We start from the raw sequence: 27,880 nt of genomic DNA, 5'->3' as shown, positions 1-27,880 counted from the left end.
AAACTCTTTTGCAGCAGCAGCAGCAGCAGCAGGGGCAGCAGAGAGGTGCCTCAGATATCTCTTTCACCATTGATGCAAATAAGCAACAAAGACAGCTGATTGCAGAACTTGAAAACAAGAACCGGTAAGAGTATCCAGAAAAGTCTGCCTTTGTTGAGTACCGCACAATGTACGTCTGTTTGTTTTTAACATTTCATAGAATCATAGAATATCAGAGTTGGAAGGGACCTCTGGAGGTCATCTAGTCCAAACCCCTGCCCAGAGCAGGACCAATCCCCAACTAAATCATCCCAGCCAGGGCTTTGTCAAGCTGGACCTTAAAAACTTCTAAGGAAGGGGATTCTACCACCTCCCTAGGTAATGCATTCCAGTGCTTCACCACCCTCCTAGTGAAAAAGTTTTTCCTAATATCCAACCTAAATCTCCCCCACTGCAACTTGAGACCATTACTCCTTGTCCTGTCATCTGCTATCACTGAGAATAGTCTAGATCCATCCTCTTTGGATCCACCTTTCAGGTAGTTAAAAGCAGCTGTCAAATCCCCTCTCATTCTTCTCTTCCATAGACTAAACAATCCCAGTTCCCTCAGCCTCTCCTCATAAGTCATGTGTTCCAGACCCCTAATCATTTTTGTTGCCCTTCACTGGACTCTCTCCAGTTTCTCCACATCCTTCTTGTAGTGTGGGGCCCAAAACTGGACACAGTACTCCAGATGAGGCCTCATCAATGTCGAATAAAGGGGAACGATCACGTCCCTCTGTCTGCTGGCAGTGCCCCTACTTATACACCCCAAAATGCCATTGGCCTTCTTGGCAACAAGGGCACACTGTTGACTCATATCCAGCTTCTCGTCCACTGTCACCCCTAGGTCCTTCTCTGCAGAACTGCTGCCTAGCCATTCAGTCCCTAGTCTGTAGCGGTGCATTGGATTCTTCCATCCTAAGTGCAGGACTCTGCACTTGTCCTTGTTGAACCTCATCAGATTTCTTTTGGCCCAGTCCTCCAGTTTGTTTAGGTCCCTCTGTATCCTATCCCTACCCTCCAGCGGATCTACCACTCCTCCCAGTTTAGTGTCATCCGCAAACTTGCTGAGGGTGCAATCCACACCATCCTCCAGATCATTCATGAAGATATTGAACAAAACCGGCCCCAGGACCGACCCTTGGGGCACTCCGCTAGATACCGGCTGCCAACTAGACATGGAGCCATTGATCACTACCCGTTGAGCCCGACAATCTAGCCAACTTTCTATCCACCTTATAGTCCATTCGTCCAGCCCATACTTCTTTAACTTGCTGACAAGAATACTGTGGGAGACCGTGTCAAAAGCTTTGCTAAAGTCAAGGAATAACACGTCCACTGCTTTCCCTTCAGCCACAGAACCAGTTATCTCATCATAGAAAGGCAATTAGATTAGTCAGGCATGACTTTCCCTTGGTGAATCCATGCTGACTGTTCCTGATCACTTTCCTCTCCTCTAAGTGCTTCAGAATTGATTCCTTGAGGACATGCTCCATGATTTTTCCGGGGACTGAGGTGAGGCTGACTGGCCTGTAGTTCCCAGGATCCTCCTCCTTCCCTTTTTTAAAGATGGGCACTACATTAGCCTTTTTCCAGTCTTCCGGGACTTCCCCCGATCGCTATGAGTTTTCAAAGATAATGGCCAATGGCTCTGCAATCACATCCGCCAGTTCCTTTAGCACTCTCGGATGCAACGCATCCGGCCCCATGGACTTGCAGTTCTTCTCGCTTGTTTCTGCGTACTTGCTCTCTCTAGATCTAGATGTTTCTATTTATCAGGATGGGAGACTGGTTGCCTAAATAGCCAGTACCAATATCCGTATGGCAAAATTGTGGTGAGCCACTCTTAAGGCATTACAGAATCAGCCTGTGTTTTTAAAAATACATGGTTATATGCTGTGGGGTAGTTGTGAATATTTTTACTGTTTGCAGTTACCTTTGCAGAGGGTTAAAAATAAAAATCCCATTCTGATTCCAAAACCAAAAAATCTTTGTTTTCCTATTTATAGAGAAGAAAATAAAAATCTCCAGAACACAGTCTGTGTGTAATAAATAAAAGAAGCAGTGATTGTAAAAAGACGAGCAGAAAATTAGGCTTTTGATACAGACGTAGCTGAAATTGGGAGACAGACAATGGGAAGTTGTGGATGTTGTGAAGGCCAAGACTATAACAGGGTTCAAAAAAGAACTAGATAAATTCATGGAGGATAGGTCCATCAATGGCTATTAGCCAGGATGGGCAGGAACGGTGTCCGTAGCCTCTGTTTGCCAGAAGCTGGGAATGAGCGACGGGATGGATCACTTGATGATTACCTGTTCTGGTTGTTCCCTCTGGGGCACCTGGCACTGGCCACTGTTGGAAGACAGGATACTGGGTTAGATTGACCTTTGGTCTGACCCAGTATGGCCATTCTTATGTTTGGAACTAGGGGCCAGATGCCCAATTGGAGTAAGTCAGCCTAGTTTCATTGATTTTAGTGGAGCTGCATTGATTTACACCAGCTGAGGATCTGGCCCTTGTCAGACCCAGAGTCACTGAACCGTAACTTACGTTGTCATACAGAGCTTTGTTCTGTGTTCTCTGCTTTTACTGTTGGGTAGATAAGGACTGGCCAAAAACAGATGCCTTTCTATCACAGACTTCTGCGAAAGACCTTCTTTCACTGTAGTACAATTCCACCAGCTCTAGTATTAATTTGTCTTTCATAGCTCAAGTCTGCTTTCTGAGTGTCTAATGCCCACGAAAGTGTAATGAAGAAAGAATCTGTCGCTAACATCAATAAGCTTCGCCCCTCTTCAGCAAAGCTCTGCAGCTCTGTTAGCACTCCTATGCATCGATTCAGCTACAGTAAATCCTATTAAATGTACTTTCCCCTGAAGAGCTGCTGTCTCTCAGATCCATAGCTAAATTAAAAGCATTTTGAAAAGTGCAAACGGTGTGTGCCTGATTGATGTAGAAGACAGGATAGATATTATTCTAGTTTCTGTTGATTTCATGTGGGGCATAGAATATTCACATGAGAGAATGATGGTGAGGAATTCGTTAGTTGAGCCAAACAGGATCTATGTCCCTGCTTTCCACAGAGCATCTGAAATTCAGGCTCTAGTTTTATGGTCTGTGTTATGAAGGTCTTGCAGAAATGCTCTCTTTCTAGGACTATAGCAAACATCAGCAAACCTGTTCCAGTGATGACTATGTCACTAAAGCTGAGATATTCTGATGTTTGGAGCCTAGTCATGGTATCCTTATTGGTTCAGAGCTATAGATAGTTCATCGTCTTCTTCTAATAGTGAGGTTCTAGGCTGGTTCTATGGAAATGCACTGACCTTTAGTCTTTTACTTACTATCCTCCCCCAAGAGAAATCTTACAGGAGATCCAGAGGCTGCGGCTTGAACATGAGCAGGCATCTCAGCCCACACCAGAGAAGGCACAACAGAACCCCACTCTCCTTGCAGAGCTCCGACTCCTGAGGTAGGTGTATATGCCATGAAGAATTCCTGGAAACAGATTTGTCTAGATAAGGGTAAATACATAAAATAGTTCTATCCCATTATTGTTCATTTAAAAAAAAATGAACAGTGTAATTTTGTTTGTTTAATTTAGATTCAATATTGGCCTTGGGTGTGAACACAATGAAGTATATGCTTAAAATTTCACATGTGAGTAGTCCCGTTTACTACTCATGTGCATAAAATTAAGCATGTGTGTAAGTGATGCCAGATCAGGTACTTAGGTTGTAAGCTCTTTGGAACAGGAACCATGTCTTGCCCCAATATGAATAAATAACACCTTATCATAATCATGTGGTGGGGAAATGATGCTATTTCAGAACAAATACTTCTACCAAAAAGCCCCCAACACCTTTTGGGCCAGATCCGAAGCTCCCTTAGAGCCATGGACCATCCTATAGTGTGACAGCTAGGAATGAAATGGCCCTTTTGCAAGGTTCCATTGGTCATTTTTGCTTCAACAACCGAGAAAGTCTTGGCTGTTTCAGCTAGAAGGACAGTTGACCAGATTGTCACAGTGGCCAGCTTCAGTATAAACACCCTCCAAAGTGAATGTACTAATCCTGAAGAGCATAGTGTGAGAGCCAGACTGAGCATCAGATCAGAATAATTTAAAACTAGTTCCTGTATACAGAGAATAGAGTGTGTGTAAATGCTTCCTCTCGAGTTAAAACTTTCATATTAACTTTTCAATCGAGGAGATTTTAGAGCGCACAAGATAAGAGAGGACTTCCTTGCAGCTTTCCTTCATGCAATAACCTGTTGCTGGTACCATTAGTCAGCCACCTGATAGCTGAAGGAAATCTTAGGATGAAACTGTGCAGAAAAATCTTTGTTTACAGATGCTGTATGGTTTTAAAAGTTTAGCCTCTTCTACTTGAAAATAAATCTTTGTTTTGCTAATAATTACATTTGCAATATGATCTTAAGATAAACTAGTTGGAAACAGAAATGCTTTCTTCTTATGACTGATTTGCCTCTGTAATTACTCTAGATACCTAGTGTAGTAGCATATAGAATTACCTTCTGCAGCTGGGCAAGTGACATTCAGCACAAGCTTCAGAAATAAGAATTGAATGTCATCAAAATACACATCACAGAATATACTATTCATGTAGCTCCTTCTGTGCATCATGCCTAAAATCTATTGTAAACATGTTTACATTATTAGTAAATATTACTGAATGTTAATTTACTATTCAGTTGACAAATCAAGTTCATTTTTATTTTTGTTTAAATCCAGTGATTGATGTAGAGCTAGCAGATTAATTCTATTGAATTTTGCAGCACAGATTAAAAACATCATAGCCTACTTTAAATTTCCTGACACTGGATGGCCTTAAGGCACCACTACTGGGTTCTGTCAACTGAGATCTTTCCTGTTTTAATATATAGTGTCAGAGTAATCAGATAACTTTAAATCTATGCATCAGTACTGCTTTGCATGCGTTCAGATTAATGCTCATCAGTTAAGAGTAAAAAAGTTTTCCTTTAACTGTTTGTGCAATTTTGGCAAAATCCCAAATTCCTGTACATTGAACAAGATATTGGTGAGACCTTTAGCTAGTATAAATCAGCAGAACAGCAAGGTACTCAGGGGAGCCACAGTAATTTACTCCAGCTAAGAATGTAGCCCATTGACTTCAGAACTTGGAGCAATTATGGTTTATGACAATTTGGGTCTTATAACAGCAAGAAATGTTGGAGTTTTGCAATCTGCAGAACGCATCTAACGTCCCTTGTAGTGATTTTCTGCCTTATGTTTATACTTTTTGCATTTGATCTCCACACTTCAGACATATCTCTGGCCACCTGTCTGTTTACCCACACCTGAATTTTACATGACCCTCAATTTTTCAAGGAAACCATTCTCCAGAATATTTAGCGTCAGATTCTGTTCTGGTTTTGAGGAATTTCCAATTTCCTCTGGTATAAATGAGAGCAGAATTTCACCCTTGATCATTTATTTCTGTCCATTATTAAATTGTGAGGATAAAGTTTCAAAACTAAGGTTATGTCTGCACGAGACTTCTTTTTTCTTGAGTTAATTGATTGCCAGTTACTCGAGGTACTTCACACTTTTGTAAATGCTAGCATGGACACTCCCCAGCTTAGTAACTGGCACTACCATGTGGGGAATATTTGCAATAGCCTACGCAAAATGTAACTCAAGATAACTGACAATCAACTAACTCTAGGTAAAAAAGAGTTTACTGTAGACCTATATCCTGAGGTGTGCCCATAAAATATGCATGCAAACACAGTTAACTGCAATGCGGGTGTTCCTGAAGCGATGAATTATGGAAATGTAGCCCTTACAATCTACAAAATAGGACAGATAGCAGAAAATATAGATCAGTTCACTAAGAATGGAAGTTCTTTTCCCTACACCCACAACACATGCCCAATTAGAGTTGGCACTGTATCATTTATTCGGATGCCTCAATATGGGACTTACATATATAGTAGAGTATATAAAATATCACCTAATCTAAAATATGACTTTTTAAAATAGTATTGTCAATGATATTGTAACTTGCAGGGGGCAGCAGCTACAGGTTAAATATGACAGAGGCCTCCCCAAAATCTGATTATGTATATTCCATAGGCCTGATTCAACTCTCTGTTGTATGGGTGTAACAGCTGTCAGTGAGACTTGGACTTGTATAGCTGAAGGCAGAATTTTACCACATTCTCCTGCTTAGATTACCATAGGTTGTACTTGTACAGAATCAAAATCTGCTCCAAGTTAGTGGGCTTAAAGCTAGAGTAACCTCCCCAACGTGCATGGAGTTACTCAGGATTCACACGGTCATAAATGAGCATAGAATTCAGCTTGCAGCATCAAAAGCTATTTTCAAAAGAGTTAAAATTGAAAACATGTAGTAGCTTGGACTCCAGCCTCTGAAAAGCCACAATGCTCTCTGCTGTTCTGGCTGAATTTCTGAATTCTCTTGGGCTTTCCCATCTCTACTTGTCCAGTGTCAATAATCCTGCCAGACTCTCATGTCCTTAAGTCATCTCCTAACATTCTTCCAAATGTAAACTAACTTGTGTGAATCTGAAAAATTCTTTCTCATTTGGTGTTTTGGGGGGAGAGTGTCAGTACTTATTTTACCCCAACCAGCATACTGAATATATTCTTAACTTTGAGAAACTAGGAAGTTCCTTCATCTCCCCTGATTTCTGGGCATTATATTGAATTCAGAGAATGTGTTCACTTTCCAATAGAACTAATATACTCTCCACAGTTGAACTGAAAAAATTATGCAGTTCAGAAATTGTAAAGCTGACTCTATGAAGTATTAGCTCTGATCCCAATTTATTTTTCAGACAGCGGAAGGATGAGCTCGAACAGAGGATGTCTGCTCTCCAGGAAAGCCGGAGAGAGCTGATGGTACAGTTAGAAGGCCTCATGAAACTACTGAAGGTAAGGTGCTCCACGTGAAAGTCAAAGGAAATGGACAGGGGGCCAGTCAAGGAGTGTCACATAGGAAAGAGAGATTCATCATATTAATAAAATACTACAGAATTTGAATATTTCGTCCCACAAAAGCTTTGTTTCCCATCAATTTTCTCTCTTAGATTTCGCCACTCTAATACATAGGTTTTCAGGATCAATAATGTACCCAACTGATACTGTTCCTGTATTAGCACCATGTCTTTGTTGTCATCCTACCACTAAACGAATTGGACAACACTTGAAAGCAGTACAGTAGACTAAGTATTACTGAAAAATCATTGAAATTCACTTGGATATGCAAACAAAGCCCACTGTGGTGCAATACTGCCTTGCTAGTTAGTGAGACGAGATCCAGCAATGCTGGTCGATCAGGTTCTTGAGCAGCCATACAAAGATAATTAAAACAAAGGTTTTCATGACATGCTCAGTGTCTGGTTTATTTATAGTTTGCTCCACTGAAAACGTATTGAATATAGAAAAGGTGGATGTACAGAAGGCAACAAAATAATTAATCCCCAATGGTAAATAGCTATGCCAACACTGTACAGTGTATAGCCTCCTATCCTGGCTGATGGTACAGAGCTAGTTTTTCTAGTTCCTTTAGCTTTGTTCCTGTCATTAGTCATTCTATCAGACAATGCCATTTGACAACGCAGCCCCTCTGACTATAGGACTCTGGAGGGATCTTCTTAACAGTACTTGGTCCTTTTCACTACAAAAGAAAAAAATCCCTTGTAAAATACACTAAAAGAAAGAAAGCACTTTCCTGAAGGATCCCATTTCAAAAATGCAGAAAGCAATATACAAATGTATTTCTAAGGCTAGAAAGGAAAGCTGAAAAATGCTTTTTTACCTTCCCAAGTTGCAAAAGAGGCCTCAGCCGTGCATTATCCTTCTGGCACTTTAAATCCTGCATGGCCCATCAGAGCTAGCACGCAACTGAAAATGGGCCCTCCCAGCAGTGCAAATAGACCTCCTCGAAGTGGTGGAGTTTTCCCTTCAGACATATATTTTCTTCTTCAAGAAAAACATAAACTTCTGTGGAAGAGAACGGGCAGGGAGGAGGAGAGGAACTGGTGTGGAGTGTACAGCCTCCAGTACGGATGCCCTTTGCACTGAAGTATCGTAATATGATTGTCTAGAACTGAGTTTTGACACAAGAGTCATGCTCTGTCTTGAGTTACGGGGGTGGTCAGCCTCAGTGCATTTTTCAGATACAAAGGAGTTGTACTATAATTAGAATAGGGAAGATGACTAGCCATTCGAATTAGACTATGACCCCAATGTGCTTCATTGCAGACAATCTAGGAAGTCCCTAATTTTGGGACCATGTGCCGTATGGTAATTGATGGCTCCCCAACCTTCCCTGACCCCGGGGAGAGGCGAGAGGGGGTCCTGTCCCTGAGGGATGAGAAGCCCTGCGGGAAGGGAGGTCAGGTCATGCCCCTGGAGGCCGAGGGCTCCAGGTCTGTTGGAGAGTGAGCCCATCCCTCACTCATCCTACAGTGGTTCCTGTCCCATGGAGCTGACCCAGCTCCCCGCTCTGGCCCATTGGCTCTCACCACAGCATGCAGAGGGGCCCTCCCCCCATGACACACGACTATGCCCCCTTCCTGCCTGTGGGCTCTTTGTGGTGGGCTGTTCCCCCAGTGGTCAGGGGCCTGTGTTAGTTAATCCAGGACTTCTAACCTTGTTCCCAAGTTTGCATTTATTTTTCTCTTCTTCACTCAAATCCTGGCTAATCTAACTCTGATGATCCAATTTTTCTTTAGGAAGAAGAACTGAAAGAGGGAGTAAGTTATTTACCTTATTGTAGGTCTGACTAACTCTTCGATGGGGCTACAATTCCATGGTTTATATTATTTCTTCTGCTTGAAATGTGTGCTCATGCCTTGGACTGAGAATAATGATGATGTGTTGCACTTCTTTAGCATGTTTTATCGAGCCTTTCAAAGCACTTTACAAATTAAACCTTACAGTCCCCCCTGGGAAGTAAGCAATGGCTTGATAGAATCTTTTTCTCACTCCTGTAAAGCTACATCTCCGCTATGAGCTAGAGGTGTGATTCCCAGCTCACACAGACAGACATCCACTAGCTCTCATTTGAGCTAGCACCCTACAAATAGCAGCGTAGCTGTGGTAATGGGGCAGTGGTAATGGCAGCATGAGCTAGCCACCCCAAGTACAAACCTTCCTGAGCCCCATGAGTACGTACTCCGGACAGCTAGCCTGTGCCACCGCTGCCCATGCTAGCTGGGAATCACACCCCTAAGTTGTAGTGTAGACATAGCCTAGATGAGGCCACTTTAGGGGTGAAAAGCAACAATTGTTTAACTGCATACAACCATAGTACACCACAACTTAGAACAGGGAGTGAAGAACACCACCACCATTCATAGCCATGTGAAACTACCACGGTAAGTTCAGTAAGCAGAATATAATTACCTGAGTTGTAATTAACCCAGGATAATGGATTTGGAATCTGTACTCATTCAGAAAGTGCCAGGGGACTTTTCCTGTCCACAAGCAGTCCAGATCTTGGTTTTTATTTCTTCAAAAATGGCACTGGCTTCAGCAGCCAAGTGCCCCTTCAGAACAATCACTTCACTTTCAAAGCAGCGTGAGAGTCTATATTAATAGTATCGACTTTTGGAAGATTAAATTGTTTTGTAGCCTTTTCTAGAATTAAAATGGACACTGTCGAGGTTATTAGGTTAAAAATATATATATACCGGATCTGCCCAGACAGCAATCCCATTTAAAAGAGGAGTATAGTGAGGAATATTTCATTGTAACACAATAACGTTGAACCCCTCAATTTCAACAAAAGAGGTCAGTGCTCAGTACAATTAACAGTCTGATGCACACTGGGTACGGTAGGAGGGTTAGCCACGCACCAGTTTGTTTGTTGCTGGTGCTCAGCCTTGTTAGACTAACAGTTTTGCTACATTTTGGGATGGAGAATGAATCTGTTGCACCAAGACCGTTCTGATTGTAATCCAGAGGGGAAGACCTATCAGAAGACCCCTCTGAGTAGGTCTGTTGCTTTTTAATTTTACCTAATAACGTTAATGGCTTTTCAGTGAAAATTAGATGCCCTAAAAGTGAACAGGGTTTTTTTCTTTTAAAAAAAGCATCGTACAAAAATAGTCTTTTTATTGTGTTTTATTAAAAATCTATGTTGAGGATATTACAATATGTTTTCGCCTTCTACAGTGTAATATTCAGATCCTTTTAATACTAAATGAACTTTCAGAATGGCAGGAGATTATGCTAATTAATTATTTACACTAGTTCTCATCATTTCCATAAAATGTTCCCCATTGATCTCTTTCATAGGCTATTTACAGATGTAGGGCTAAATTCATCCATGGAGTAACTCAGTTGGAATTAATGGTCTTGATAAGTTTCTAGTGCTTATGTACTTTCCATTTCTATATTGCCACAATGATGCTTCCTCCCAGAAGGGTAATGAAGTGATCACATATGTATTGTTTTCCTAGTTGTCATGTTATAATGTAACAGTATTATTTTCCTGGGCAGACTTTCGTGCTATGTGAGCTAGTTTCAGCTCCAGCAGAGGGAGCAATGGACTACAGTTTCAAAAAAAACAGTCTTCACTTCAAATGTATTATACTGAGTTATGTGTGACACTAGGTAACATAAACCATTTTCTAGTCTAAAAAGGGATAATTAAAATCCTTACCACTTTGATCTAAGTATGATGAGCTAAATCGGGTACATGAAGGTCTCATAAAAAGCACTTGGATGCTGACAGCTGCAATCAGTTAATAAATGAAGGCTGAAGCCTTCTGTCACCTCAGTGATAGTGGCAGCTTTCCACAAACTCCCCTATCAACATGCCTCAATCCTGATCTTGTGGGTCTAACTAGGGATTAAAAGAAGTTCAATCCTTGGCCTTTACGCTGAGACTACGAGCAAGTCAGTCATTTAGCATCAATTGTAAGCATAGTTTTTCAGACATTTACCATCTGTCTCCTGCAAACTAGACTAAGACCACTAACCGCATTTCACATATGCCACTAGACAGACATCCAATGGTAACAACATTCAGTTGCCACGGATCTGGGCTGAATTTGATCTAGCAAAGTAGAATATAAAAAATAGCTGCAACCTTTTAAACCATAGAGTCTCTAGATCTTTACATATTTCAACTTTCTGTGGGTTGATTTTGTCCAAATAGTTAAAAGAAAAAAAATCTTATCTACATAGTAGACGGAAACCCCAAATACCTAAAGTTTCTCATGCCTTGCAAAGGTCTTGTTCCAGAAAATGAAAGTTACAGTTAACGGTGCATTATTTACCTTGCATACCAGATCAGTGTAGCAATTATAGTATGTATTTTAAAATGTTGAGCTCTAGTGTATAGTTCTTCTTTGAGTATATGTCCCTATGAGTGTGCCACTGTAGGATGTGCATGCACCCATGCACTCTTGATCAGAGACCGCAAAGTAGTGCTCCTCAGCAGAACAACACCCCATGCACCACACAAGGGGACATAGGCAGGCACAAGCCTGCCTCCACTCAGTGCTTTCTCGACCACCTGTGGCTCAAGACAGAGCCTTTGCTGTTAGCTGTTTCAGCTTCCCGCCTTTCTTTATTCATTATTTTTGTTTCTTAGTTATTTACTTTACTTTACTTTTATTTTATTTATTTTTTGAGCTCCCGGAGGGGGGTCTTTTACCTTCTCCTTCTGTACCTTTGTTTGTGCTGGAGCACAATTTGTTATGCCTAAGACCCCAGTGTTTAGGCTGTGCCAGACTTGCCACAGGTCTTTTCCCCACAGTGACAGATATTTGAGTTGCCTGTGATGTTTGACTCCCAAATCCCCTCAAAGTGCAAGGTCTGTCTGGGATTTAAAGGCAGGTCCAAAAGAGAGAGGGAGGCTAAACTGAAACTCCTCTTAATGGAATGTTCCCTAGCTCCAATGGGGTCCACTTCCTACTACCCCCTGTTCATTGGCCTCAACATCACAGGCCGCTTCAATCACCCATCCAGCTTCATCTGTGACCATGGACATGAAGACCTCAAAAAGGAAGAAGCACACTTACCCAATCAGAGAAATGAAGAAAAGGGGTAGATCACCCTGTAAAGACCCACACTCGGGAGACCTCACATCCCTTAAAAGAGTACTGTAGGGGCTCCAACTTAGTCTGGTACCAAAGTGTCAGTACCACATAAGAAGCCTCATCTGGATAAGCACTCTACCAGACAACCTACCACAGCGGCACTGCCTGATCCTCCATGGCACTATGATACACATAGGGCCACTGTGCATCCCGTGGTATTGACTTCTTTCCCAAGCTCTGAAGTAAGACAGGACTTTGCTTCAGTTGTGCAGCAGTCTCCATCTCACTGATCCACAGTTTCACCTCTGGTAGTGACTCAAGCCTCAACTATAGGCTATCACGGCCCTCCAGCTCCTTCCAGATTTCTGTCATCTGAAGATCTCATCATTGCAGATGAGCCTGAATCTCCATTGCAGCGGAGATCTGTCAGAGCCCCCTCAGTGATACTACCAAGGCACCTGCAGACTGAAAACCTGCCCCCTCACTGGTTGTTATGCCTGAGGCACTTAGCTGGTCATGATGCCTCAGGTACTTAGCTCAGGAAACAAATAATCAGACTCTGAGATCTCAGTACAAGAATCCATGCCAGTACCGTACCATCCAGCTCCCAAGAGTCGCTCTACTGAGGAGGATTCTAGAGAATCTGCCATTCCCAGGGACTATGACTAGTGGGGACTCTTTCACTATACCTTCCAAAGGGGTTACTGGCATCCTTGGAGTCAGTTTGGTGACCAATTTTATAGGATGCCAAGAGGAGATTACAGGCACCAGTACGACCCTTATGTGCAAAGTCACTAAGACTCTGGAACTGGTGCGTTTCCCATTGAATAGACATATCAGTGGTCAATCTGCCAGGCCTTCAGAATACAATTGCAGACTCCCTGAGCAGATGCTTCTGGCAAGACCATGAATGGTAGCTCAAAGACTCTGTCTTTCACAACGTCTGCCAGACCTGGGCTCTACCACAAGTAGATCTCTTTTTCCACCCCGAATAATTCCAAATGTCACCTAATTTGCTCCAAGGGAGGTTACATCCTCCGTACTCTGGGAGTATCATTTTCAGAATGAAGGACCAACCTGTTTCTATGCAGCATGTGTCTAAGTGGGTTTCAGGCTGTATTTTGACCTGTTATGAAAGAACTGGGATACACAGTGACAGCGCATTCCACTAGAGCTCAATCCACATCCATGGCTCTACGAAAAGACATTCCCATAGCATAAATCTGCAGGACTGTGACTTGGTCTTCTGTTCATACCTTTGCAAGCATTATGCCATCTTACCTGCTTCCAGAGATGATGCTTCTCTGGTGATGCAGTTCTGCAAACAGTGTCTTGATTTACCTCCCCAGCACCCACTTCCTCTGTGAATTACTGCTTGGGAGTCTCCTACAGTAGAGCACCCACAGGGACATGTGCTCAAAGGAGGAGGAGGGGTTACTTACCTTACAGTAACATGAGTTATTCATGATGTGTTTGTCCTTATGGGTGCTCCACCTCTCGCCCTCCTTCCCCTCTACTGTGGAGTCTCTGGCTTCGTGGCTGAGAAGGAACTGAGTGGCAGTGGGCTTGCTATATATCCCCTATATCCCCTCATTTGGAGCACGGGGTGTTCTGCATAGGCACAGGCCTACAACTACTACTTTGCAGTGTCCAGTTAAGAGTGCACGGGTGCGTTCATGTCATATGGTGGAGCTACAGTACAACAACCGTAGAGACAAAAACACCTAGATGATCTCTAGCTACTGTAAGGTAAGTATCCTCTCCTTTCTTGTATTCCCCGTGAGGATAAATTCTAGAAAAGGAATGCCCAAATGTCCATCATTTTAAGGAATTAATGGACAAGCCAAATGCCCATCATATGATTTGATAGTTCTTTAAGTGTGATTTATTGGACAATATTTGTATAAACTGTACTTTCTTCAACATCCTTAAGAGTTCTTGCTGGTTTTCTGTTCTTCCTTAGCCTCCCAGTCAGTGGGAAAGAAACAGAAAATGGACAAGTACAACATGGAACTACGGACAAAATCTGCCAAAATCTGTTCAGTGGAGTAGCAGGGAGACAGTTTGCTGCTCTCTGGTGTTTTGTCTGATCTGCTCTGGGCATGGCCCCAGTGGAGTTTAGAGAACCAGGCTACTCTAAATTCTGCCAGCTCGTAACAGTCCCCAGGGGACTAGTTATGCAAAGTCAGCACCAGCTGAAAACTCCCCTGGTCTGGTAGAATTCTCAGCTGACCAGAACCAGCTACTTTTGCCTCCCTTTGCACTACAAGAATGAGACAGAAGGGGCCAGAAAGCAGGGAGAGCATTGGTCCCTATGTGTTCAAATTTCCCCTCTTTTCTAAAAGTTTTAACTCTGAAAGAAAATATTAAAATTATACTTGCCATTTCTTGTCAGAAATGAGTGTCTCACATAACGGTAACTTTCCCTTGCAAAGTCCTGCTTCAAACCTCTTAGGTAACTACTTCTGCTAAGCTCATTGTAGTGTCAACTTCCATAGCATTGTTTTTCAGCAGTGGCAGTGTCCCTTAAAAAAAAAAAAAGTATCCTGATCAATTTGTTGGAGGTTAACCAGCAATAACAATGCTGCTTCTCTTCTGTTCAGGCCTATTTCAGTAGGGGCAAGGGAGGCATGGTTAGGGCCAAAATCTAGAAAACAGAAGTTGGCTTACAAATCTAAAAAAAGAAAAGTCGACCAATTTTATAAAGGATTGTAGCCGCATATTTTGGCACGCAGTTATCAATATCTGAACTTCATCTCTGAGGAAACAGTCACCAGAACATTGAAGGCATGTGACACTGAAGGGACTAAGGAATCCAACTGATTTTTTTTAATTGATACTGCAGGTCCAAATAAATTGGCAGGGGGGAACCTCACTAGAGATAATGTAATTTTTCACTGTAAACTAACACACATGAGCACTGGTTCCTGTTTAGTGACACTCATGTTATCTTAGTAATAGGCCTCTGCTGAACCCCAATTCCTAATCATGCTAAATAGGGTATGGTTGGTTTGGTTGTTTTTCTTACGTTGACATATATTCCCAGGAACTGTCAGGCAGTAAAGGAAAAGTGCATTAATTCACTGTGTCCCCTGGTATCACTCACCCAGCTGCACTTTTAAAAATTATTGTTCTTCAACGTATGCTTGAATTTCAGTTAAATGATACTAACTCTCAGGTGCTAACAGCATGACATTTTATATGACTGGTGTTAAAACATTTTAACTTCCAGCTACTGGGCCCATAACAGGAATTTAAATTGCCTATCTGAACAGTACTTTGGGAGAGGCTGAGTATATCCTGTGGAGTGAACAATTTGAAAGTGAATGATTTAGTGGTGGCTAAATAGCTCACAAACCAAGAAGAAAAGCACAAATCTGTACTATTTGCTGGGAGGGTAAGATTTTATTTCACTAATAGGTTGAATTTACATTCCAAAACTTTATTGCATGGATTCCTTCTGGTAACAGTGGTTGAGGTGTAAGGGCACGAACTTGATCAGCTAACATGGAAATATTACACCCCCAGGAGTAGCTTCAACTCCTTACCTAGACTGAAAGTTGCCTTAGTGCCAGCATCCTTCCACTTCCTACAGACTGCAAGAGTTGTCTTCCTAAGAATGTCTGAATATTGCCAACACTCTTAATTCTTTCACGGAAAAAAGTCCCAGACCTTAGATTTAAAGACAAGAAATATCTTTACATTTTTATATCCAACCTAGCCTGCCATGTTTCAGGATGACCTTCTAATCTATCTTTCCTACATACTACATCTTTACCATAGGTTGCTGTAGCTGTTTCCTAACAAGAAGTTGGGTGTAATAGGTTTCCATCAACTGATTTAATATTACCCTATTTTTCTACATAACTGCATGATACCAGCTGAGGTTTCACTCAGCCAAGCTAAGGAATGGAATGAAGATGACTACAGCTGAGTGTTTTCTCTTGTAAAGACCTATTTAACCACTTGTTCTTATTTTCCAGACTCAAGGAGCAGGCTCCCCTCGATCTTCACCCAGTCACACTATCAGCCGACCTATTCCTATGCCGATCAGGTCTGCGTCTGCCTGCTCCACCCCAACCCATACACCTCAGGACTCTCTGACGGGCGTGGGAGGAGACGTGCAAGAAGCTTTTGCACAAAGTAAGTTGCATTGTTAAGTTGTTATTAGTTACACCGAGAGCATATGCAAGTGTCTGGTGGGGAACTGAGGCACTGGGAGGAGAAGTGACCTGCACAAGGTCACCCAGCTGTCCAGTGACCAAGCCAGGAATAGAACCCAGATCTCCTGAGTCCTATTCCAGTGCTTTATCCATTGCAACTCAACCTGTTTGCCATAAAATAAAGACTTGTCATTGACCATTGCAAGTTGGTTCAACAAACTGGGCTTTGGGGGGTGGGAGGGTGATGTGAGAGGGAGGAAGTATTGTGCTGCTTCTCTTAAGAACTGATGGACTTTTCCATTGTGTCTAATGTTTACCAGAGCACTGCCATCGGCTGCTGTGCGCTTTTCATTCACCTTCCGTGTTGTTCGTCAAATCGCAAAAGGATGGAAGATTCATCCTTCGCTCACTGATTGTTTGCTTTGAAGTTCTAATATAACAGGTTAAATAATATGCTAAATATAAAAGAAAGTAAATACTTTATGTGACCTGAACATGGAAATATCCCTCCGCCCATGGAATTACTCTCTTTCCCAAATGCTTGCATCCCTGCAATTTCCGTTTTTCTTTTCCTTGAACACAAAGGGCCAAACTTTGCTCTCAGTTACACCATTGCAAATTGGAATGTCAGTGGACTCCCCCTAGATATACCCTGCTGTAACTGAGAGCATAATTTGCCCTCCTGGGCTCAATTCTGCCCACCCTTGCAACTTCCATTAATTTCTGTGGGAATTGTATCCATGAATTGGATGACAAGAATGAGCCCTAAGTGCAATCAAGGTTTTCCCTTTAAAGAACTAGTTAATTCTCATGTTAAACTCTATCCAGCTAGAGGATTGATCCTTGTCCCATGGCACCAGGTTGTTCAACATGTATTCTGTGAGAAATGAACACACAGTGTGACATTTTCTTCTTTCAACCTAAAAAAACTGAGAGAGGTGTACAGACATGGACCACTCTCTTCAAGAATGGTTTCTTTCAGAACTTGGACAAAGCGAGAGAATTTAGTAGTTACAATAAAATAGCCATAAATAATGCATGGGCTGCTTCAGGCCACTGCTTTTCGTCACAGCAATGTGTTCTGCTAAAGTGAAACGGCAATGTAAGAGTATATTCTCATACGTACAGTGATCACACTTAAAAACAACTACCTTTGGTATATAAAGGGTTTACCCTCAGTATTTATCTTATTCCAGTCGTATAAGGCAAATCTGGGCAGTTTTTAAGAGCAATCCTTGTGTAATGTGCTGGTAAACACCATGGTATGTGGGGATTCTTTTTTAAGCAAACAGCTATACTGTCAGAGTTCTTTTAATTTGGCCATAGTGAAGGCACTCCATGGAGTAGAGCACTAGCTCTCCTATATTTTCTCTTCTTAGAGAATAGATGTAAAAGTCTGTATAGATGTGAAGCTGAGAAGGCATTACAACTCTTCTCAAAGTGTGGGGTGCGGGGGAGGGACAGAGGGAGGGCGCAGGCTTTGACTTACTAAGGGCCGTCAGTTTAAAAGACATTCCAGATGCCAAATCCTGCCAGTTTCTATGCATCATCCCCTGTGAAGTTAGCGAGGATTTTAAGGGTTGAGTCTATTTATATGTAGTTGGTTCAACTACACTAGGATATGAGTTTGGGACTCTGTGATAGCATAGGCTGGGAGCACGCTGTACCAGCCATCACAACCCTAAAAGTATTGTACTTTGCTCTCTAATAACCTTCCCTGATTGATGCTTAAAGCAGTACTGAGGAGTTCTGCAGGAAGCAACGTCTAGACCCTCCTGTATTGGAAAGAGGGTCACAGCAGCACAGGGCTGTTGATGAAGGGGGTAGTGGCTTTCAGGGTAGGCAGAAGTTTGCTGTGAACGGGGAGTAGGAGGGAGAGCAAAGGGAACTACTCAATCTCGGCTGGGGAGCAGCCAGCTCCAGGAAGGAAAGTGGGGTCCTTGTGGTTCCTACCTGCTCAGCAGCTGCTGTAGCCCCTCTGAGTCCCCCTTCACCTCCATCCGCAGGTGTGCAGGAGTTGGGGGGGCAGAATCCCTACCAATATTTCCATTCTGGCTCCCAGCTGCCCCCCCATCCCCATCCCATTCCACTGACCCTGCTGGTTGGGTTCGTTTGTTTTTTTTTAAATGGGAGTCGATTATGGAAAATACAAGATTCCTGAGCTCCAAAAGATACCACGAAGGGATGGGAAAGGAAAATCCATATAAGGCCTAATGAAATCAACCATGTTTTTTCAACATTGACCATATTTATACAATAAGAGTCATTAAACAGAGCCATGGAAACTTAGGGAGAAATAACTTCAGTCCACTTCCCCCGGACATTTCATCTCTTAGCCTCGGTCTCCTAGTGTCACCCCACAAAAGTGAGTTTGATTGTAATTAATAACTTCCAAGTTTCTGACATTGTGAATAAATGAAGCATGATGTTGAGCTGCTGCTGAGTGCGGGGTTAGAAAACGGAGCTGTTCTGAATATAAGTTTTGCAAGTGCCCCTTTGGAAGGACTTGACTCCTTGAAATTATGATGTTGGCAACTTGGTGTAAGATTAAAAGTACTTCATACACAAAGCCATAATTTGTCCCTTGAGAAAAATCTTAGCTTTGTGTTTTTTTTTTTCTTTTTCCTGCCTCAGGCACAAGGCGAAATTTAAGAAATGACTTACTAGTGGCAGCAGATTCAATTACCAATACCATGTCTTCTCTGGTGAAAGAGCTAAACTCAGGTGCGTGAGGCTTAAGAGCATGATCACGGTACAGTCATTTACCATATCTTTAAAAATAAATAAAAGGGAGCTGAGAAAAAAAACACCTAAATGGAGTTCTGGATATTTTTGTATTTTATGGAAAGAAAACCTAAAAGTGGTCGTTTTGAAAGCTACAGACATCCAGATGCAATTAAAGCTTAGAATTTTTTTTTCAGAATATAACATTTTGGTGCATCTGTAAATACTATCACAGGTAATTATTTTTAAAAAGATGTCAGTAGCACAACAATGCACCTGTATCCTGATGTGCAATATCCGAGTTCTCCTGAGTCTAGATTTCTAGCTGTGCCAAATGGCATATACTGTGGTCTCCTTTTTTAGCAACATATGCAAATGTCTGCAGAGGATCTATTATGCTGTACCGCCACAGAAACAAGAGATGGCTCTGCAAATAGATAGAGAACATATGGCCACAGCATCCATGTTGCCTGAAACATACTGGTGTATTCACGATTGAGAGAGATTGGAACTCTAACTTGGAGAAACAGAAGAATATTTAGAGAAATGAACCAAGCCTACTAGCACATGTGAAAATTAAATGTAGCCATAATCACCTTTTGTGGCTCACAGAGATGGGCAGCGAGACGGAGAGTAATGTGGATTCTGAGTTTGGACGGACTCATTTTGATGATCTTGTTCCATCACCGACTTCTGAAAAGGCTTTCCTTGCACAAATCCATGCCCGGAAGCCAGGATATATTCACAGTGCAGCTGCCACTGGCACCATTCGCAGTGACATGTGGGTACCTTCTCTATTTTTTTAATTCATTTTGTATTGAAATTATGATGCGAATGTGCATGTACAGATTTCCCCCCAGTAATATAACTAAATCTAACTGGGGGGTGGCTCTTTGCCTATACAATAATAATGAGCTCTCTAAGCTAAAGGAGTCAGGGCAAGAAGTGATCAGTTAATACTCTCGATTCCAGTCTGCGACTTTTGTGAGCCCATAATAAGAAGCAACCTTACTGGATTTCCATTAGGAAATTCAGCAGCTGAGGCTTTTTATTTGTGAGGTTTTGCTAGAGTACGGTTGGCAAATTTTAATGATTTAACATAGAGCAGGCTGAAAGATGACAATTCTGTTTTACGACAACTTTCAAGATTTCAAAATTTGTTTTTGTTGCACTGTGGAATGAAAACAAAGCCTTTTAAAGGTTTTCACGAATTAGAGTTGTATTGAAACTTCCATTTTCAGATCGAAAGGGTCTCTTTCTCTGTCTCACCCACCCTGACCATCCCATCTAAACCTTCTTTAAAATCAGTATGACTTCATGAAATGTTTTGCTGTCAATGAAATGGCATGTTTCTTCAGAAACTTTTCAATGAACTGTAATTTAGGGTCAGATCCAAAATCGACTAACGTCAATGGGAGTCTTTCCATTGACTCCAGTAGGCTTCGGCTCAGATCCTTAGAGCCAAATCTTGCTCTCAAGGAAGCTTTTGAGAATTTTTTTCATTGACGAAAATGGGAGCATGATTGGACTGTGAATGCACATTTAGTAGGGCATGTCCCTTAATCTCTTTCATGGCTGCTAAATCACTGCAAAGATGGGACTTTAGGAAGGGCTGCAAAAATAAAAATAACTTCAAGAAAATGTTCATGGAGTTGAAAACATAGATCCTGCTTTCCTCTCAGTTTTCATTCAAATAGGGAAGTTCTTTTAACATTGAATGTAATTCGTCTTAGGAGGCTATTTATTAATAATTGTCTTTAGGGTTACAGAAGATGGAGACCCCTATGTTAGAGCAGATGATGAGAACTATGAAAATGACTCTGTCCGCCAGCTGGAAAATGAGCTCAAGATGGAGGAATATCTGAAACAAAAGCTGCAGGATGAAGCCTACCAGGTAAGAAAGGAACCCACCAAATAGTCCCCGGGCTTATTGTGCTGCAGTAACCCACCATCTGCAATTTCTTGTCAGTGGCTGGTGCTTCCAGATTTTAAAAATATATTATTCTTAAAACTCTCCCCTCTCATGTCTCCCTTAGATAGATTGATTGATAGATCTCTCACACACACAAACGCGCGCACACACACACAAAGTGCTCAGAAAGAGCTCATCAATTGACTTGCTTAAGGCTGACATTAACCTTCACAAGGTCATTAGCTAATCCTTCATAATTGCTACTGCCAATCAATTTCTACCAAGCCACCCACACAAGAATGCTTTGTACTGTAGAGACGGTATTGCATGTTGAGCTCAGTTTTTTGTTTAATAACATAAAGCATCTATGATGTTCTCTCCTTGTGAGGGGACTGGAGCCTGCTGAACTAGTCCTTTTAAAACAGGATGGTTTTGTCATAATCTGGGATGGGGGAAAGGGTCTGGAGTGAGTCATGTGATGTCAGGGTTCCCTCCCCACTCTGAACTCTAGGGTACAGATGTGGAGACCCGCATGAAAGACCGCCTAAGCTTATTTCTACCAGCTTAGGTTAAAAACTTCCCCAAGGCACAAATCCTTCCTTGTCCTTGGATGGGTACTGCTGCCACCACCAAGTGAGTTAGACAAAGATTCGGAAGAAGGACCACTTGGAGTTCCTGTTTCCCTAAAATATCACCCCAAGCCCCTTCACCCCCTTTCCTGGGGAGGCTTGAGACTAATCTACCAACCAAATAGGTAAACCAGATTCTTAAAAAACAGAACTTTATTATAAAGAAAAAAAGTAGAAGAAGCACCTCTGTAAAATCAGGATGGAAGATAACTTTACAGGGTAATCAGATTCAAAACACAGAGGATTCCCCTCTAGGCAAAACTTTAAAGTTTCAAAAAACAGGGATAAACCTCCCTCTAAGCACAGGGAAAATTCACAAGCTAAAAACAAAAGATAATCTAACGCGCATTGCCTTATTTACTTACTCTTTTTGCAATATTGAGACTCATGTTAGGATGATTTTAGGAGGAGTTTTCTGACCTGATGCTTCTCTGCTTCTCCAGAGAACACAAAAACAAAGAGCACCAACAAAGCCTCCCCACCCCCCAGATTTGAAAGTATCTTCTTTCCCCATTGGTCCTTTTCGTCAGGTGCCAACCAGGTTATTTGAGCTTCTTAACCCCTTATAGGTAAGGAGGAATTCTAGCCTACTCTTAGCTATATGGTTATGACACATGATATCTCAAAGGTCTGACTGCTGCATCGGGTGAAATAGGACACTAAGGACTCAGCCTGGGGGACTTGGCTTGTGAATTAGTCACCTGGTGACTAGCAAAGTGCACCTGTAGCTTCAACAGCCATAAGGGGTTTCAAGCCAACTGGCCCTGAACGTTTGGACTCTCAAAGTATCTTGCCTGTCTAGTAAATGATGTGCACGTTTGCATGGTGCAAGAGATCAGTGCCTGTTTTAAGTTACTCCTCCTCTGATCATCCAGGTGTAAAAATCAGAGTGAGCCAGAGTTTAAAATGTCTGTTGGCTCACATCAAGGTTGCCATTGGTTTTGAATTTCAGGTGACTATCATAGTTTTTACATAAATCTGCTGTACAAGACTACGGTAGCTCACATAAAGTCAGTTCATTGTGACTGTCTTTGAGGACGCAATGACATTTCGTCATCATCCTTGCTATGCAACATCTTAATATGGCAACAATGGGCAACACCTCAAAGTTGTGCCAGTGTTTTTACCCAAGATAACAAATGACAAAAGGGGGCAGTCCTTAGGTTTCTGCTGAGTAAGTGGAACTGCTACTGCTGAGTTAGAACATGGAAAGCAGTGATTTATTACGTAGCAGGAACACCTTAACAGTGACATCAGACAAGCATTATGTCATCAATTTCTCTACTTCTACTGATACTCCATTTTTTCAATAAAGGGAACAGTGTAATGATCTGACTATAGAGTTCAGTGCAGGATCAGGGCCAATATTAGTACCCTGCAGCACAGCTCCATTAACAAATACACGTTTTTAAACTTACATGAATAGTCGCACTAATTACAATGGGATTACGCAAATGCATAAAATTAAGTGTGTGGGGTGGGGGAGCTGCAGAATTACAACCATTATTTGTGAAGTGGGAGAGAGAAATTTTGGCAGATACCTTTCAGTATTGTTGCTTCCTCCAAAGTAGGGCTTTACTGCTGTAGTCCCAAAATAGCCCCAGGAAGACAGTGCGTAAAATCTTGTCTCCATTGAAGTCAATGGAAAACTTCACTGGGGCAGGATTTCACAAAGGGTGAATATTACACATGGCTTGTTTCCACTTGAGGAAAAAAAATAGAAATTAAAAACAGAAAAGAACTACCTTTTTTAAAAAAATGATTAAATTCGGTAATATGAAATGTTCATCCCAGAAGAAGAGTTCAGTCTATTCACGTTTCCTAAGGAAACATAACACTTTGCCTCTAAGCAGTAGAGTACTACTCAGAAATTATTTGATAACAGCAAACGTTTTGTTTTCTAGAAAATATTTTCAATTGATGACTATGGCTCCTAGTATGCAAACCTTCAATTGTGTTAGTAGCCCTTACTAACATGAATGGTGCCATTGGGACTACTTGAGGAAGAGCTGCTAGGATGAATAAGAGTTAGCAAGGTTATGTGCGTTTGAGTCACTAGAACGTCTGACGTGGCCTTGGTGCTCTTCTCTGATTTGGGTTTAATGCATAGTATTTCATTATTCAAGACTTTTTCCCACTGATATCCCAGGATAGCTTTAAAGTCAAACAACACAGAGCTAGCGTTATCTTTATTTTTTTAAAAAAGAAGAAAAAGCCAGTAAATTTATTTTTCAAGTGTTCCAGGGAATGGTGGTGGGAAGAACTGTGTAGTTTGAATCCAGCCTCTAGAATGTAATGTGATATTTCTTAGTGATGTTCACATAAGTTTCCCATTCGACTAAATAGTCTAAAACAAATGATGGCTGTAGTTGCTCTCATAATACAACTGTCAACTGAAAAAATCTGGTAAGAAAATTACTGCTACTAGGCTTAAAGTATCCTTTGTTGGTTCAAGAATGATATTAGATGTATTTCTCTGTCTCACTATATGTAAAAGCAGTACTTTTAGATGGACATGCAGACTTCTTATTGCATAGGAGATGATGGCACAATACCCAGTGTTTCTGGTCTGTGTGACCTTCAAGCAAGCTTTTGCAAATGAAACTCTGAGACACTAGAGTTTAAATGAAACCAGATAGCAGAAAAGCACTCTCTTGGCTGGCAGTGTGGCAGCAGCAATATGCATGGTACATGAGAGAATCTGAGACAAGAAGCCTCAAAAGCATCATCTTTTTCCACATCTTAAGCATGTAGCAAATAACAAGTGTTATCAGGAGGAATACATTTAATGCACAAACCTAAACGCTAACAACGCTTACCCTCCCATGTCAGCTAGCAGATATGGTCGTCTTATAGCTTCTTGATGAATGTATTGTATGAGCCAGTTTTCCTTAGTCTTATTTCCTGACCCCATTATTGTTCTCTCTTATTTCCTCTCTTGTGCATGGCTTTATTCCAAATAATACACTGGCCTGGCTGCTCACTGGCTTAACTTGTCATCTTCTTGTTTTATGTCCTTTGTTATCTACAGGTCAGTTTGCAAGGTTGAATGCAATATCCTTCTATCACTCTCCTCTCAAGTAAGTATTACCTTAATATAGGAGAAAGTTTCCAACTGGTAACTTGTAATTCAGATACACTGCGCCTTCTGCTTTACGTGCACGTGTGATGATGCTGTCTCCTCCCTTGCTTATTTCTAGACATCCAAGCATGAATTATCTCTAAACCATGCCTAATAAGCCGTCAAAGTCCTGAGGATCATCCCCACACACTCTTTTATTTTATTACCTTACTCTGTTACGCAGGAGGGCAAATGGTGGTCTTAGCGATCAGTGACAATGCATGAATTGACCATGAGAGAGAGAGAATGACCCAGTGATCAGGACACTAGCTTGGAATTCAGCAGACATGGGTTCAGTTCCCCGCTCTATGCTTCAGTTCCCCCTGTCTACTTCCGTAACTCACAGGGATGTTGTGTAGATAAATACATTACAAATTGTGAGGCACTCAGGTACTTCAGGAATGGGTACCATACACAGGCACCGACTTTATGATTTCCCTGGGGATGCCCCACCCAACCCCAACCCTTCCCTCAAGGCCCCATCCCGGCCCCTCCTCTTCCCACCCTGTTCTGCCCCCTCCCTCGAGCACGCCCCACCATAGACGACTGGTACCTCCCCATACTGAGGGGGTGCTATCTAAAGGGGAGGTCACGTGACCGGTCACATATTCCCCTCCCCATGCCAACCCCCCCATGCCCAGCCTAGCACCACCATGCTCTCCCCGACTCATGTTATCTGCAGGGGAGACGCTCTGTCCTCCCACTGCGCCTGGCCCCCCGGCATGTTCTGGCACTCTCCCTGGTGTGAGGGACCCTGGGTGGGGAGAGGGAGGGAGCCGCTTCTAACAGCGGCCCCTCCTGATGGCTGCTTTGCAGCCCAGCAGCTGCTTGAGAGAGCCTGGTTGGGGAGGCAGCTTCCACTCCCTGCCCAGGCTCAGCTACCGAGGACCTTGGCTGAACATGCCAGAAACGTCCCAGGGGTTGTGGGGGCTCTGGCTCGCTTGCCCTGGTCCCCAGCACCTGAGCCCGGGCGGAGAGCAGAAGCTGCCTCCCCAGCCAGGCTCTCCCAGTCAGCCGCCGGCCCGCCACACTGCCGAGCAGTGTCCCAGCAGCCAGAAAGGGCTGATCCTGCCACTCTTGCTTCTGCCCCCCCGCAAATCTTTTCCACTCCCCAGCATCTGGGGATGTCCCCCCTGACGCGTTGCCCAGCCCCGCCCTTGCTCTGCCTCTTCCTGCCCCTGCTTCTCCTCTTCCCCTTTCCCCCCAGTGCCTCCTGCACACCACTGAACACCTGATCTTCGGTGGGCGGGAGGCGCTGTTGGGGGAGAGGTGGAGGGGCCCGCCGGTGGGCACTGGGCACCCGCTTTTTTTTTTCCATGGGTGTGCCAGCCTGGCGTACCCGTGGAGTTGGCACCTATGGTGCCATATAAGTGCTTAAGATGGATAGTTAGTACTCATGTATCAAACGCCATCACCCACAGCTATCACTAAGTACCCATCATCTCCAATGAAGTACAGTTTGTCACTTTTGAGCTTGGCCAGTGCCCCAGTATGGCATTAAGGAGCACTTTGCCTTGCTGGTGGAGCCATTTGCAGATGAGAAGTAAAACCAGTGAGCTGACCCATGCAACCTCTCACAGGAGTTTAAGTTATGAAACGAGGCTTCCTATACAAATTCTAACATGATGAAATAGATTTCCACTGTTTAAATCCCCTCTAGAGTTTCAGATGTGTATGGTATCTTCTCTTTCTGTTCCAAGTAGTGTTTCAGAGTAACAGCCGTGTTAGTCTGTATTCGCAAAAAGAAAAGGAGTACTTGTGGCACCTTAGAGACTAACCAATTTATTTGAGCATAAGCTTTCGTGAGCTACAGCTCACTTCATCGGATGAAGTGAGCTGTAGCTCACGAAAGCTTATGCTCAAATAAATTGGTTAGTCTCTAAGGTGCCACAAGTACCCCTTTTCTTTTTGTTCCAAGTAGTGTTGATGATCACTGTTAAGTGGCTGCCGTGTTTCGTCCGAGAGGAGGCTGCGTTTTAGTCATTGGCAAAGTACTTCTTGTTTATATCAGTCTGATGGCAAAATTTGGCCCTCAGCTACTTGTGTGCAATTCTCAGTGAGTTTATTAGGAGTGATATGCCTGTAACTGATGCTAGAATTTGGGCCTTTGTTTGTAAAGCACTTTGGGGGATGGGGATTAAAAGCTGCTAGCTATGTATGTATGTATTTAAATGCCCCTCTCTCAAATACTAGCAATCCCACAAAATATCACAACACTGAATAAGTACACACCACAACACATTTTCCTATTATATACCCCCCATCAGGTTATACTCACCTCCTCAGCAGCCTTGGTGTGTGCCTGGAAAGTGAGCTGCTACAGAAACATATTTTCTTCTGTCAACATACTGGAATTGTTAGTTACCTGTCAAGTTACTAGAATATGAAAACAGACCACGCTGCAATAATGAATGTCTATAAAGTTCTTAATTACTGATTTTTGTTTGTTTAAAAAAGTTCAGGTAACTTCTTTTAATATTATAACTTTAGCGAACCTCTACACTTTCTGCTTCCAGCTAGAAACACCAAGGCTAAGATACTGTTGTAAGAAAAGCCAAGTTACACAAAAGTACAGATTATCTGAAAATTTGCATCCCTGCCCTGGTTGGTGGGCTAGGAAGGTTCAGTTAACATCTCATCTCTTGGATCTTTTCTGAAACATTTGAAGTTAGCCCAGCACATTATGGGTGGGACTTTTGAAAGCGCTCTGTGTTGACTTAATGCTGCTTCTGCTGCAGTCTACGGTAAAACACCTGTTGACCTCAGTGGGAGCAGTTAGGCCAACACTGAGCATTTAGAAAATTTCATCCTATGAGGGAAAACTTAGCCTCATTGAAGGCAATGGCAAAACTACCACTGACTTCACTGGAGTCAGGATTTCACCCTGTACTTTTATCCTAAAACAGCAAATTCTTGTTTCATCGATGCCACATCTGCACAGGATTGTGTGATACAATCTAAAATAGCCCCCTCAAGTAATAGAATCCATTGTACTCAAGCCCGTTTACTTCTGGGAAAAACAATGTATCCTTTGTACTTTATTTGTTATTAATATTTCATCACTTTGGAAAGAGAAACGCCAAACAATTTATACAGGCTGCAGTGGTTAAAGCACTACCTTGAGTCCTGCCAACTGCGTAACTATAGCAGGGGGCTGTCAGATCTGCATTTCTATTTCTTGGGAACCCCTGCTGTTGAATATAAAAAGCAGTTATTTTTAGAGATCGTATTAGCCAACAAATTCTG

At 42.4% G+C, this 27,880-nt stretch overlaps 1 protein-coding gene across 22 annotated transcripts in view; it reads left to right on the top strand.

The window, feature by feature from the left end:
• Positions 1-27,880, top strand: part of DTNA (dystrobrevin alpha) — a 293,408-nt gene that overhangs the window by 249,858 nt on the left and 15,670 nt on the right. For 10 of the 22 annotated variants that reach the window (XM_043539652.1, XM_037892658.2, XM_037892667.2 and 7 more), the window contains 7 exons: positions 15-124; positions 3,381-3,494; positions 6,866-6,962; positions 16,069-16,228; positions 18,883-18,972; positions 19,585-19,753; positions 20,734-20,866. In XM_043539652.1, the coding sequence (XP_043395587.1) occupies positions 15-124; positions 3,381-3,494; positions 6,866-6,962; positions 16,069-16,228; positions 18,883-18,972; positions 19,585-19,753; positions 20,734-20,866 (873 nt within the window). Of the gene's footprint in view, positions 1-14; positions 125-3,380; positions 3,495-6,865; positions 6,963-8,767; positions 8,789-16,068; positions 16,229-18,882; positions 18,973-19,584; positions 19,754-20,733; positions 20,867-24,544; positions 24,594-27,880 lie in introns of all 22 variants that reach the window. The other 12 variants (XM_037892660.2, XM_037892668.2, XM_037892663.2 and 9 more) reach the window with 6 other exon arrangements.

The sequence above is a fragment of the Chelonia mydas genome, chromosome 2 (genome assembly GCF_015237465.2).
Source record: "Chelonia mydas isolate rCheMyd1 chromosome 2, rCheMyd1.pri.v2, whole genome shotgun sequence".
Classification (NCBI taxonomy): Eukaryota; Metazoa; Chordata; order Testudines; family Cheloniidae; genus Chelonia; species Chelonia mydas.
Note: the sequence above shows the minus strand (reverse complement) of the source record. Positions and strands in the feature narration are given on the sequence as shown.